The following is a 15683-nucleotide window of genomic DNA, read 5'->3' on the forward strand; positions in this document are numbered from 1 at the left end:
CATAAATTGTCGGGATGATGACTGATCTATCATCAAACACTCAGAATTAGAGGGAACGTGTTTACTTTCAGGCAAGCCTCAAGAAGCACTTACCTTGGGTTTTGCAAAAGCCTTTTTTTTATGAATAGTTCCCTTAGCAATGCTGTAGATTTTAGGTAGCTGCAGAAGCTTCTTATGTGTAAATTCCCGATACCAGATGAGACTGTATATTATAGGGCCGATGCTCTGCCATTGTATGGTGAGGGGGCTCAGTGGCTCAGATTTACTAAAAATGCCTAATTCTTTAACAATAGCAACTTTTTAAGATGGGCCAGATTTATCTAATTGTTTTTAGCTGAATAACAAATCTGGTATACCACAAGACTGTCTAAACCACAGGTGTTAAACTTGTGGCCCTCAAACTACATTTCCCATCATGCCTGGACAGCTAACGCTTTAAATCAGAATAGTGCACTGAATTTCTTGGCGCATTGAGACCACGCCCCTTATAAACCACCCAATTTTTTAAGGGCCCGGCGGAAATATGTCTAAAATAAAATAAGGCACAACACACGCAAGATATTTTTTGGTGCATCTGCAATTAGGTAATCTGTGCCAATAGTTTGAGCACTTGCTTATTACTATATTGGCAGCAAATGTACAGACATTCTTGTGTGTGCACTACAGCTTAGATAAATTTAAAAGAATTTTTGACATCACTTTAGAACATGGTATTGTCTTCAGATAACAGCCAGGGTACGTTTTATTGGAATGATGAAGATATTGTGAGTTAGGATATTTTTTTTTCTCATGTAAGCATCATTCTTGTGCTCATGGGAAGATGTCTTTCGTTCTTGTCATACTGTATCATCACTTGCTAAATTGGGGAAAAACCCTTTGCGGCAACGATAAGTTAACCTGTCCCATGAGTAGTATGAATTTATTTGTTACAAACCTGTCCGAGTTCCATGAAGTTTTCAGTCATAAACCTGTTGACGCATTTTGGCAAAACGTACCAGAAGTTGTATTCTAGGCAAGTTTTGCTGAAATGCATCAACCAGGTGTTTGTTTGTTCCTCTGTACCACCCCGATGAAAATAAAGAATTTGTGATTATATGCTGGATGTCTTTTAGTTATAAATTTGTCTTTCCAGTGCCATTAAGTGATCCATTATAAACCAGTCCCTTAAGTGCAATAAAGTTACCCGTTTTCCTCTCCAATACAACTGAGGCTCATAAGGGACAGTAAGTAATGCCATCACTGCAAAACCATTTTACCGCATGGTCAAACTACAAGGCTGAATAGTCCCTACTGGAAGCGGGTCTGAAGAAGGAAAAACATGAAGCAATATGCTATGTAAACCAATCTGGGACTCTGCTGTGACAAGGCTGGAAGATAGTAATATAAATGTATTCTCAACAATCTGACCCATGGGTGCCACATAGTTACATTGTTTATTACAATTTCACTATCATACGAGTCTGATATCTATGGGGATTGCATGGATAATAAATGTGTCTGATAAATATTCTCACCCACTGTTATGCAATATTGTTTCTTTGCAATATTAACTACATGATGGGACAAAGCTCGTCCTAATACTCCAAAAATAGTGACTAATATTATACTTATGCACACTCTCCAAACCTTTATTTGCTAGACAAATGTTTGATGCTTGTGAATACCAGGTTCTCAGGGCCATGGCGGCCATAACCATCTTGTATTTAGTTACTTATTATTATCTACAAGGCTGGATCAATACGGAAAACTTTTACTTTTAAACTGATATCTGGAAAATCTATTTAGTGCTTCAAAGTTGCACAAACAAGTGGGAAAATCGCTTCCATGGGCACTTTGTCACTTTTATTCTTTCCCCCTAGCTAATAGCAATACATAGAGAATATAAGCAGAACTAAATTAACAATGGGACTAGACACGGAAATATATTGCTGCATGCTGTGCTATTTTGTCAGCCATTTTTTTGATGGAATATGCAATGGTGACTTCAGAGTTTGCCTCAAATTTTTTTACATGATGTATCGCCATGTACTGGAAATTGCACTGCATTGAATCAGAAACAATTACAATACAAAAAGTCTTCTAGAATATTTATTTCCAATATACCTGCATTGGAATATTAGACAAAAAAGGCACAAACTCACATAAAAGAAACAACAATAGTCTAGGCAAATCTACAAATCGTACTTATTTCAAAAGGAAGAATGTCATCAAACAATCAGAATGTGTCTGAAGATCAGCTGAGGTTTTACTCATAGTAGAACAGGACAAGAAAGCAGCAGATTTAACTGAGCACATCAACCGTGAGGGGTTTCATCCATTTCCATTGTCAGGAAAGGGAGTAGTGGTTCTTGTAAAAGAACAGTGGTGAATATTGGTAAATGCGATGGTCAAACAGCAAATAAACTAAATAGCCTATTTTCCCCTTTGATGGTGAAAACAGCTGCTTGGTGGGATGAACAAACCAAAATTAATTGTTAGGTTGCTTTAACCAAAGCTTTGGTTCAACTCACACATTGGCTAAATAGATTGTAAGTTGGTAACCTACATGTATGAACTTGGAACCATGACATATGAAGACACTAAGCTCATTATTTTATTTGCTGCAACCATATATACCGTTTGTCCTACAAATCCTTTCCTTCTGGTTACTATTTCCTCATTATTGACATGCTGGAATAGAGAGGAATATGGAAACAAATAGTGGCCATAAAATATGTTCATCTAGCAGTTATTGACCTAATTCCCACCATATCTTCTGTGGAAGTGGATGGGCTGTCAGACACTTCAGTATAAGAACCATTGTCAGAATATGTTGTTTTTCTGAAAGACATCTGGAAGTGAGTGCAATTGGTATAGCAGTGCCCACTGAGAATGCCTAGTGCCAAGCACATAGAGAGGCAGTGCATGAGTATGGACAGTATGACACATGCAGGTTTTGTGCAGCTTAACAAATATGTCTACACACAGATACAAGAGTATGGCTGGTCACAAATCTCCTCCTCTTAGCATTGCTTGTGTATGAATCCCTATAAGTCGGAGAAAAGGCTGCTAAACACCATAGGAATAACTTACAGTGAAAAAAGAAAGAATTTTGTGACCCCCAATTTACTAACTTTACCTAGCAATGCCAAGTGAATGCTCTTGGAGGACCAGCAGACCCCATTCCTTAATAAAGATATTGTGGCAATTGTGACAATTAGAGATGAGCGAACCGGGTTCGGGTTCGAGTCTATCCGAACACGATCGATCGGCATTTGATTAGTGGGGGCTGCTAAACTTGGATAAAGCTGTAAGGTTGTCTGGAAAACATGGATGCAGCCAATGACTATATCCATGATTTCCACATAGCCTTCAGGCTTTATCCAACTTCAGCAGCCACCGCTAATCAAATGCCGAAAGTTCGGGTTCGGATGGACTCGAGCATGCTCCCGGTTCACTCATCTCTAGTGAAAATATCTGCTATATCCTAATAGGTAAGGGAGACTAAATACCAGATCAATGCCCTTTGCAGATACGTGGTGTACTCACACTGGGTCAATTGGTTTCTGGAGCAGGGATATAGGAACTAGTGCATAAACATTACCTTACCAAAATTTTCATTATATAATCTGCTTTCCTGTCAACCAAAAGATAAAATAAAATAATCTTAGGACTGCTGGGCAATGAGGAGGTCTGTCTAAGGTGAACATAGAATTTTTTTTTAATGCCTAGTGGGATATAGATGTTTATAAATTATAACATTTCACAAAAATATATCCTTAGATTTGGTGCGGAGTGCCATCACGTGATAAATGCATGTGCTGGTTGTTCAATAAATAAGGGACTGTTGTGGTTACTGCTTGGGTCCAACTACATCTTCATGAGTACCTTATGATAGCCACACATATGGAATACATTAGTTCACTATTTACAGTTCTTATTAAACATACATTTACTACAAACCATACAGTCTTGCCCGCCATATTGTCTTCTAAAAAGTAACAAACTGCAACGTACATTTTTCCAAGATACAACAACTGCTTTCTGTGACCCCCAAATAGAAAAAATAAAAACTTTTCAATACATTTGACAGAAACACGTTAGATAATCAGCCCCATTGTTTATAAAGACATGATGTGAACATGGAGGTGAAATGCCACCCTTCCTTGTGAGGAGTCCTCTTTAGTTATATCATATAGCAAGGAAGCAACTTCACATGTTACATCCCATCTCATGAGAAATTCCGCTGCAGTAACATGCAGTCTGACAGCACAGGATATACACGGAAAAGTCAGTTGTTTTTGGATTCTAGGACCAATGAAAGAAAGCAACTATGATATCAAGGAAAGCCCCTTTTAAACAATACTGTATCCACCAACCTACTTTCCCAAACCGCTAGTAACCGCTAAGGCCCCATAATATCAAGTGATTATTGGTCGTTACGTCACTTGGGGTAATAGTTGCTGTTAAAAGACAATGACCTTGATCCTTGTATTTCAACATGTTGAAAAAAAACTGTTAGAACGATAGCGGCGGACTGCTGGGCATGGCTTCGTGTACAAAAGGAGCGGCAACAGTAGACCACCACCATCTCCTAAGGGCTATCCAGAGGATCTAAAGATTGTCTGGGGAGCTCCTCCCTCCCAAAGCTCCCAGCGCCCCCCTGCTCTTACCTACTCACTGTTGGCGTGTGTAATAGCGCCAGCAGCAAGTGGGGAACAAGAAGCAAGCGAGTCCTGATCCGACAGGTTGGCGCTCACTTGCTTCTCCAGATCGGCCGGTGTAATAGGGCCTTAAAGCATGGCCTAGACAGTCTGTGCCTTAGGCCTTTAATGCCTCTCTTTTCTTCCTCGTCATCATTAGGAACGGCCTGGGCAGAATTACTACTATTCATGGCTTGTCTAAACAGTGTGCATGCCATGCCTCGTTGCCACAGATTAAGAGATAATTATTTTCACCAGGAACATTATTAAAGACAAGACTGGAAAGAACTTACTATCAATTGGACAGCACTAGCTGTTTGGGGTAGGGGGGTGAGTTGGTGGATACAGTAATATTTTAAAGAGGCAATGGAAATCTGCTGAATTTGGATGATTCAACGTATCCATCTGTCTATGCTGGAAAATGAAAAGCATATTTCAGACATCTTATTTTCTTATGTATTGCGTCATTTTCTGCTAAACACCAACAGCTCTGTCAGTGAACAGAACATACTGCACATCATTTACCAAAGCTGTCCGTGTTCCCCATAGACCATAAATCGCAATATAGATTCCATTTTGTCAAAGCAGCTAAATAAAGTTATCCAGGCTTTTTTTGTCCAGAAACAGCACCCCTCCTGTCCTCAGTTTGACTGTGGTTTTGCAGCTCAGTTCCATTGAAGGGAATACCACACACAATCTGGGGACAGGCGTGACGCTATTTTTGCAATAAAGTAGCTGTGTTTTTCTTATCTAGGATAACCCCTTTAAGGGTATGCTCACACACTGTGGATATGCTGCAGATTTTTTTTTCCCTAACTAACTTCAAAAGGGAAAAAAAAAACATTCTGCAACATGTGACCATACCATAACATGTGAAATCAGAGGTCTGTCTGGTCACTATGGGCAACGAGGTGAAGGTTCCTGTTGGCCAGGTTTGATAAATGAGGCAGATGCATAAAAACTATACAGTATAAAAGAAAATATGTCTTTGTTGCTCTTTGCAACAAACCATAGTGCAGTTTTAACATTTTCAAGAGAAGAATCCAATACAAGCTGTGCTGTGAGCAGAAAGGTCTAGTTTTAGCTAGCTTTATTATAGACACATGAGCTCCATGCCTTGGCGGTGTTCACATTACAAAAGTGTTGTAGAGTGTAATATATGTCGGAGTAGTGGCATAAAAGGTATACTGACTTGACGCACCCATTCCATTTACTAGACCATAGTCATATACATATATGCACCGCAGGTACTCTGCTATACCATGCTGCCAGTATGCCGACATAGGCCACACACAGCACCTCTGTACTGCCAGCTTACCCTTATTTATAGGACACAAAAGATACACAATTTCATAATAAAAGCGACAAATGGCCAGAACAAGATCAGGATCTTATAGAAGCAATCTTTTTGTACCACTTACAAACATTTTTTATATATATATAATAAAATAGTCATACTTTATGGTCTCTTCTTCAGTTTTACTTTTTTTTTTTTTACAAAGTCTACAGCATCAGATTAACTCTTCATGAGCAGATCTGAACCCAATCTAACATTTACCTCATTAGGAAATTTGGACACAATTCAGACACCATCATGGAGAGGGAAAGACATAAATAGTCAAGCTTTGTAAAATACAACAGGAATGCGGGTTATTACACAACTGTTGGTTGCTTAAAAACATTTAAGCCTGTGGCTGTATACGTTTTGTCCAACTACAAATCCCAGCATATTCCACTATCTTTATTAAGCCGTACTTATGTGGATGTCTGCTTGTATTCTATATACATGATTATATATTAGGAAAATATGTTATGATAATATATTTTAATTACAGACTCCACATCATTGTTGGGGAGCATGTTGGGAGTCGTTGTTGGTTGGGCATCGCGCTTACAACACAGGAACACTTGGAATGTCAAGACTGGAGCGAATTAAGAAATTGGATTGTCTTACCAGAACATAAAGCATCAGGTCTGCAATTATTTACATTGTTGTAAATCATGACATAAACTGAGCATAAAAGAGAAAGGATACTTCTGCTATGGAGGTCTTCATTTGCTATAAAACTTTAGATGTTCTGTAAGTGCATGGGGATTGTGGTACAGACTGTGCTGATACCCCCATAAAATAAGATCGCTGTTTCAAATAGCAATTCATAAGTAAAACAGAACTATTTGCAATTCACAATTATCACAAGACATTTTTTTTCATATTTCTAAAAGTGACATTGAAATTAAAGAGTTGCTCAGTAGACTCTCTGGGGACGATGAAAATATAAGAGCGGAGGGCTTTGTTAATACACTATATACACATTGCACCTGAGGAGTGAGCTCCTTCATCACGCAGGTATGAGAATCATAGCGTTTGCTTGTTATAGGACTACTAGCTCAACATATTATGGGTGCCTAGAGTAAACTACAGGGGGAGAGGGGGGTTAAAATCTTTTGCAAAAACAGGTAGTGGACTTGATCTAGAAGTGAGCTATCCATCTGGACCGGAGTACAGGATGTTCCTGTCCATCTCGCAAGTTCAAAACTGAAAAAGAAAAGAAAAAATACTTTATATAGAAAACAGCAAAGGAATGGATAAGATTTGGTCTACAGTATTATCTGCTAAAAGAATTTACATATAATAAAACATTGAGGCACATTTATTAGAGCCGCCCATTTTTAATTATTATTTTAAAGGTTTACACATTCAGGTAAATTCTAATTGTAGTGCCAAACTTACTAGATTTCATGTGTCAGAATAATTAATACAACTAAAACTTGGGCATATAAGTCCAAAACATGATGGTCCCATTGTACCTAAATAATACATGTTTAGTATGTTAAAGTAGTCTGAATAAACTTTTAGGTTAGTTTAACCATCTTAGAGTGTATAGATGCTGTCTTAGACAAATAAAACATCACCCACATGGATTGTCATCCTGGACTCATGAACAGCAAGGGATGAAGTAAAATGTGAATCTAGTGTGAAGTACAAACCAAACCTAAAACAAGTAACTTAAAGGGGAAGTCCAGGCAAAATTATTTCAAGATATGTTATTGTCTAATAAAAGTTATGAAAATTACTAATAGACACTGCACTTACTACAGCATGGCATGTTCAGATCTCTGTAAAGTTGGTGATGTCACGTCACATAAACTGTCGACTCCTGATGCTCCAGTCTGTCCCACCATCCCCAGACTTCCCCTTTAATGGGATTCCAGTATGTTAAAAAAAAAAAAGCTCTGAGCAACCTTTCAGAATTTGTAAACTGGTGCTAGAAGTGCTGTCTCCTTCTACATATCTAACAGAGATCTTGTTTTTCTCACCACATGCATGCACACTGCAGATGATACTAAGAGCTCTCTGCTCCCCTTCAGATAATTCCTCTTGCTTTTTAATCCAAATGCAAGAGAACTGGAGCAAAGATACTGTAGGGGGCGAGCAAAACAGCTAGTGAGTGAGCTAATAGCTGCAGAGCACTGGGTGATGTCAGAGAGGGAGCATCAGTTTAGCAACATGTAGCCATGGGCCCCTGAGGATGTTATCTGGGGCCCAGAGGGCACTGAAGCTCCTGACAGGGATGACACTGGCACCAGGATTTTAAGGCCAATGCCCGGAATGTCCAGGCAACTGCCTCCCTTTTACTTGCGTCTGCACTTCAAAGGTACAGTTGCATTAAAGAGTGGAAGCCACAGATTCCCTGCTCCACCATTCACGCTCACAGGCTACATGTAGTTGTGATGTGATCCCTGCACTGGGCAGCGTAATTATTTGTCACTTTCGGTAAATGCATTGTCATCAAGTCTGACTGCTGGGGGTCCTATGATAGGACCACGCTGACCAGTAGAACAATGGGGCACAATTAGCTCTGGCATTTATTTGTAAGGGCCATAAGTCAGATAATGATTATAATGGGCCAACCATGCAGTTCCAGAAGAATTTCGGTAACTAAAGCAGCACAATTTTCCTAGTTCCGCTTAAACTTTGCTTCCGAAAATGCAAGGAAACAGAAAATCGCATCAAAAATTGTACAGAAATGATGCACATCATATACTTACAGAACTCAATACTTCAGTGCTAGTCATCTGCTGCCACCATGCCTTTCACTGGATCTTTCTCTCTCATCTAAAATTGAATCAGCATAATTACTTATTTGAAACGAATATAGACAAATCTGGTTAACCCTGGTAAGTATTATGCATAATGATGGATTCTGGAGGGAAATTTCAACAGAAAGTTGCATTGTCTTTGTACATTGCTTTTACCCTGCAATATTGTCTCTTGGATTAGGTCAGTTAGTATGCCATCCTTCCCTGCATATTACATTGCCAGGCTCCTGCTGCAAATGCAACCACAGTATCTAACAGGGTGACAAAGGGAAAATTTCCCTTTGTTTCCACCAGCTATAGGCCTCCAGTGTGCTGGATATAGAAGCTGATCAGGCTCTGCCTAAGGCAAAATATACGGTATATAAAATGTCTTACAAAATAAAATAATAAAATATATTTTTCACAAACACATATCCAAAACAATTCAGGCTGAAAAAAAAAAAAGTCATGCCATAAAAACTTAATGATAAAAGTGCCAACATGACTGCTTTTTGTTATATCTACTAGGACAGTCCTAGCAAAAACACAAATTCCTCCCCACAAAAAACTAGCCCTCACACAATAATGTTGGTGATTTTTTTTTTTAAATGACAGCTCTCAGGATATAGCAATGAACAAAAATGTATGTAATAAACCAATACAGCCGTATATAAAAAAAGGTATTGTAGTCGTATCAACCTGCTGAATAAAATTAACATGTCATTAACTCCCCAAAACTATTGTTAACGCTCATTTACATCGCTGATCGGCCCCTGCTCGGCCCGTGGTATAGGGCCCTTAACCTCAGGTACATGAGATATACCAACCTCATCAAGCTCTTTCTTGGTTTCATCCTCCATCCTGCGGATGTCCTCCATTGTTAATTCCACCCACCTGTCCAGCCAGCAGAAAAGCTGCCGATGGAAATTTGTAAACAACCGCCTCTCTTGCTGGAAAAACAAAAACATAGAAAGGATAAAATATTGAGCTCCACGTCACAGGAAAGACATTTCTTGCCCAATGAATTAATAGTTAATGGGGGATTCCTCCCATATTATCTTTTGACATATAAAATAGTTACCACTGCCTTGTGGTGTCACCACATGGAGTCTCAGAAACAGCACAAGAAAGAAGTACATCCTGTCATAGCTTATTTTATAAGGATAGGTTTTAAAATAAACCCAGAAAAGAGCGAGCCAAGCTGGAGGGAAATGTGCAGCCAGTAAACAGCAGGAAACACCTGGGTTTTTTTTCATTGTTTTATATTGTCATCTAGTATTTAGTTAAATGATAATTTATATTTTACACTGGGCCACCACTAAAAATAACTTATGTGCAAACAAGTCTAAGTGGAGCTTGTAGACTTAAAGTGACTCTGTACCCACAATCTGACCCCCCCCCCCATCCCCCAAACCACTTGTACCGTCAGATAGCTGCTTTTAATCCAAGATCTGTCCTGGGCTCGGTTCTGCAGGTGATGCAGTTATTGTCCTAAACAAATACTTTTGAACTTGCAGCCCTGTGCCAAACGGGAGTATCTGTGCCCTAACTTTGCACCACCCCTCCGTCCCTCCTCCCCATCCTCTTCATCATTAGGAATGCTCCAGGCAGATTGCCTCCTATTCCCCACCTGTGGCAGCCCGGCACATGGGCTGGATCGTTAACGACCCGTGCGATGTTCAGCATGGAGAAAATGTTTCAGTGGCATTCCTAATGATGAAGGAGGGTGGGGAGGAGGGACAGAGAGGTTGTGCAAAGTTAGGGCACAGATACTCCCGTTTGGCACGGGCTGTAAGTTTAAAAGTCGAATGCCGAATGGACCCCAGGACAGATCTTGGATTAAAAGCAGCTATCCGAAGGTACAAGCGGTGGGGGGTCACATTGTGGGTACAGAGTCGCTTTAAAGTGGTATTTCTATGTGGGGTAGTTATGATCTATCCAGTGTATGCACAGGATAGGGCATTACTAAGAGATCATAGGGAGAAGGATGGGGTCCCTGTTCTTGAGGTCGCAGTGGGCCCTAGTGATCTAAAGACCGAAGACTCTGACCATCTCTTAGCTACATTCTATCCTGTGCATACCCTTAATACGGCATAACTACCCCAGATGGGAATACCCCTTTAAATCAGCAAGATGGATCACTGATCACAGTTGCTCGGCAGCAATTGTGAGGTCATATGACCCAGCCAATCAGCTGTCACCATGTAGCACTGTAATAACCACAACCAATACTTGAGAACTATCAAAGGTTTGTCAGTGCTCTTCACAGACCGATGACAGATTATTAGCCCTCTTCCTGCAGGTTGTAAATTAATACAATAGTACATCTCCCTGGTAATATTGGGCAAAAAGTACTACTACCCCATTCAGAGGTGGCAGATTTGTTGTGGAATTTGAGTGTGGTGAGAAATTCAGAGAGAATCTGAGATATATAATGCTTATTATATATAGGCCAAACGTAGCTGTTAAACACCAGGTGAATAATGGCCAAATCCTGCTTTATTGGAAGATAGACGTTGGTATTTATCTTTGCTCTCGTGTCACTAATGTCTGGCACAATACACAGTCATTAAACATACAGTGGTACCTTGGTGTAAGAGTAACTTGGTTTAAGAGCTCACAGTTTTTCAAAATTGTGACTTGGTGTAAGAGCATTGCTTTGGTTTAAGTGCTCCCTGTACTGGGTGGGAAGGAGAGTGGGGGAGGGGCATGGTCTGTATAGGGTGGTCTACAGCTCTGTACTCTGACGCAGGAAGTCTCCCTCACCTTCCAAATCATGGCAGATCCACTTCAGGCTGGGGCTTACATCAGGGGACAGGACTGTGGAGGTAATCTCTCCATAGCTGTAACCCCTCTCTCCCCGGACAGAGAGTGCTGCATGTATGTGCCCACATCTGCCCCGCTCATTCCTTTATGCTCCCTGCAGTCTCTGTCAGCCCTCGTGTTTCCCATCCTCTCCATTACTGTACAGTAACTTATAGTATCACATATTCTGCTGTTTCTGAATGTTTGTTTCATCTGTTTTACATATTATTCAGAATAATAAATTATTATTTCTGGGGTGTGGAACCAATTGTCTGCACTTCTATGATTTCTTATGGGAAAATTTGCTTTGGTTTAAGAGTGGATTTGGATTACAAGCACGGACCTGGAACAGATTATGCTCGTAATCCAAGGCACCACTGAAATGTCCTAAAGGTTAAGGCGCAAGCTGTGCTAACACCATGTCTTAGCTTACATGTAGAGAACGATTGATATGTATACTGTACCACACCCATGGGCCACTATTGTGTGGATGTGACAAAGTATGTCCCGTTGACAAGTTTATTGCTTGACACTTCTTTGTGGGTACCATAAACTGTAGAAGACTAAGTGCACTATTAGACGGGCTGATGAGGGGCCCGATAAATGTAAACGAGCGCCGATCTGCTAGATCGGCGCTCATTTACTGGGCCTATTCCACGGCCCGATAATCGTTTAACAAGGGCTGCAGGAACATCGTTACCGATGTCCTTGCAGCTCTTGTTTAAACGTTATACATTACCTGTCCAGGTTGCAGGGCTCCTCTTCCTCTGTGGTTCTCCCTGGGTCCGCACGCTGCAGCTTCAGAGTGGCTTGTCTCAGCTGACAGGCCACTCAGCCAATCACTGGCCGCGGCGGTCCAGGCCAGTGATTGGCTGAGCAGCCTGTCAGCTGACAGGCCACTCTGAAGCTGGAGTGTGCGGGACCCGGGGAGAAGTACAGAGGAAGAGGAGCCTTGCAGCCTAGAAAGGTAATGTATATCGTCAGTGTAATACCGGTACGCGGCAGGCACCTGACAATTATAGGTCAGAACCTATGGCAACGATCATCGGCTGATCGTTGTCTTTATTACACAGAACGATAATCTGTCAAATTGGGCCGATTCGGCCGATTATCGTTCCGTGTAATAGTACCCTAATCATACAATATATGCTGAAGCACCAGCTACAAGTGTGTGGCTGTCAAGCTGTTGTGGAACTACAACTCCCTGTAGTCCCTATATTAATGTGTCTGTTTAATAAGTCGTTAGTGGCAGATAAATTTAATAGTTTTCCTACCTTAGTATATCTAAACAAGCATAAGTCTGAACCTTCTTCCAGTATATGTTGTTATATTGTTTATATCCACAGGATATGCCATAAGTGTCTTCTAGGTGCAGGTCCCAACTCTGGGACCCATGTCTATCTTCATCTGCAGGCTGTTTGAAGTCCCAGAGGTGGTTGGTAAAATTAAAATGGACGTCGAGTTAAGCAATTTGCCTAACTCTCATTGACTTTACTGGGAGTTGTGCAAGTCAATAGAGTTCACCACTTTCCAACCACCCCTATCTGAAGATGGGTGCATGTCCCAGAGGTGGATCCTGCATCTCTTGGACACTTATGGAATATCCTGTGGATATACCATAAGTGTTCCAGATAGGTATATACCCGTTTAAGGACTTCTTCACTTTTCTTTCAGCAATCTGTGGGGGGTCCCAGTATCCAGACCCCAGCTATCAAAAGTTTCAGACAGGCCTTAGTTGTATAAAATGTTCAGTGCATATAGGGGAGGAGTCACCTACAAAACACGATGACAGCTTATACAGGGAAAATGTAGAAAACAGCACGCCATCATTTACTCACCTTTTGGATGAAGCTTTCTACTTTGTTCTGCAAGCCCCACCATTTGAACTTGATAGTCACTAGCTTGTATGCACACATATGGGGAATGTCTTTTCGTTGGGCCAGTGTTTTCTACAGGAAGCAATGTATATTACATAAGATAAACTTGAAAATATATAGGCAGTGGTGGTTAGTACAAGAAGTCATGCCATATAAAGGAGAAGTCATGCCATGTGAATTGTTTTTTAAGTTTCAGGGGCATAGGGGAACATAAATTATCCCTACTCACCTCTCCCCATGCCTCTCCAGTGCTGGATCGTGGCTCAGGGACCCCCACCAGGCTCCAGAATCTCCTGCAGAGCCAACGTCACAACCCAGTTGGTGTACTGGCAGCTCAGCCAGTCAGTGACTGCAGTGGCATCCCTCCCCAGTCACTGACAGGATGAGTGCGCAATCCATCAGCTGGAACAGGCAATTTCCCAGAGTGTTGTCATCAGAACGCAGGGGAAAATGCATTCTGGCAGGGGTCACGCAGCACATCGCAGGCTCGGGGAGAGGTAAGCAATGATTCTTATGTTCTTCCTGATTTATAAAATGGCTGGACTTCTACTTCTCCTAATATAATTATCAGACCATATAAGGTTTTTGATACAAATCCAAGAATGTTTTTCCTTTATTCGTGCCCTCCATTTACATTAAAGATCTGTTCCTGGCTTTTTCTGGATGTGTGAAAACAAGATTAAAGCAATTTTGTGAAGAATAGGAGTTACAGTGTTTAATTTTATAAATATACCCAACACTTACCCTAAGCTTGAGAAAAGGCCTTGGATAAGTATATTACGTCTAGGATCATAGGAAGGTGCTGGTGATATTTAAAACTTGACAGTAACTAACCACTCATTTGTTAATCTGTGGGGTCTCAGCACAGGACACAAAACACTGACAGGCTTGCTTCCTTATTACAATGGTGTATTATTTACTCTGAAACACTGCAGCATTTCAGAGGAATCACAGGACAGATCTCACCAAGAATAAAGCTGAGACACTAGGACAGACCCCTGCAGTTTCTTCTTGCCCGCTGACCTGGATTGATATATTTCTTATTTGGTATAGGCAGGGACCAATCAATTGTGGCCAGTGAAAAGAGGAGACGCTACTGGGACCACCCAGATTACTCAGAAACCCTTTACTTGCCAGTTTTATATTGCGATTCCTGTGAAATACTGCAGTGACTAATACTCTTGAGACTGATAACAGGTTCCATTTAATTGCTATAAAAAGAAAAAGATTACCAAGGAGTGAACTTAATTGTTTCATCCAACTCATCAGTGCTATTGCCACAAACCGTATATGATTACGTGACATACAATTAACCATTATAATCCAGCTATGGCCTTGCTTACCTTCCAATCGGGAGTTAGGGGTCCACGTCCAGTCTTCACAGACTTAAATTTTGCTGGGTCCTCCTCTGGTTTATAATCCTATATTTTAAAGAAAATCTTTTTAACTAAAAAACTAAATAAAACAAACAAACCTTAAAGTGTTTTTTTCTGGCAAACAGATAACTTTGTTTACTGCCTCCCTGTGCATTAAAACAATTATAAAATAGAAACTTACCCCCCTCCCCTCCCCTGCTGACCCTCCTGTCAGATCTTCTGGTCCTGGCTGTGCTTCCGTTCTGCCAGCTTCCTATACTCTCCCTGCACAGTGTTGAGCTGGCACAACAGGAGCACAGCAGCTACTGAAAGATACTGAGAGGGAGCAGGAGGTAAGTATATGCTCTTATTGTTTTAATGCATAGGTTTAGAGAGACTTACTCAGACTGTATCTTTTATAGAAATAGAAGATTGTAAGCAGAAAAACACCACCTGGTTGATCTAGTCCATTACATTTCCTTTGTTATTATCTAAAGATAGATATATGTTTATCCCAAGAAGGTTTACATTCAGTTATGGCAGATTTACAAACCACATGGGCAGAAAATTTGTTCCAAGCATCTACTACTCTTAAAGTAGTAAAGTAATATTATCCTTTGTTGTTCCTGTTTTATCCCCCAGATTTTTTTCCCATTGTTTTTGTGTTCAGTTTTTGATAAAAACACTTCCCTCTTGAACCTTATTTCAGACAATTAAAAAGCTCTGCATCGCCTAAGATACAATGCACTGCAACATGACTGCTACTTAGGGTCCTATTACACAGAAGGTTTATAGTGCAAAAAATTATCACATTTAAATTTAGGCGATAATCTTTTCATGTGTATGCAAGCAATGGTCAAATGAAACTTCATTTGTATGTCGTT

At 40.5% G+C, this 15683-nt stretch overlaps 1 protein-coding gene across 1 annotated transcript in view; it reads right to left on the bottom strand.

Moving 5' to 3' along the window:
- Positions 1-5718: 5718 nt before the first annotated feature.
- Positions 5719-15683, bottom strand: part of PITPNA (phosphatidylinositol transfer protein alpha) — a 36664-nt gene continuing 26699 nt past the window's right edge. The window contains exons 8-12 of the mRNA XM_069946219.1: positions 14788-14865; positions 13406-13516; positions 9590-9712; positions 8733-8799; positions 5719-7218 (exon numbers count right to left, since the gene is read on the bottom strand). Coding sequence (XP_069802320.1) covers positions 8752-8799; positions 9590-9712; positions 13406-13516; positions 14788-14865 — 360 coding nt within the window. The 3' untranslated portion in view covers positions 5719-7218; positions 8733-8751. The remainder of the gene's footprint in view (positions 7219-8732; positions 8800-9589; positions 9713-13405; positions 13517-14787; positions 14866-15683) is intronic.

Source organism: Dendropsophus ebraccatus, chromosome 11, assembly GCF_027789765.1.
Source record: "Dendropsophus ebraccatus isolate aDenEbr1 chromosome 11, aDenEbr1.pat, whole genome shotgun sequence".
NCBI classification, from domain to species: domain Eukaryota; kingdom Metazoa; phylum Chordata; class Amphibia; order Anura; family Hylidae; genus Dendropsophus; species Dendropsophus ebraccatus.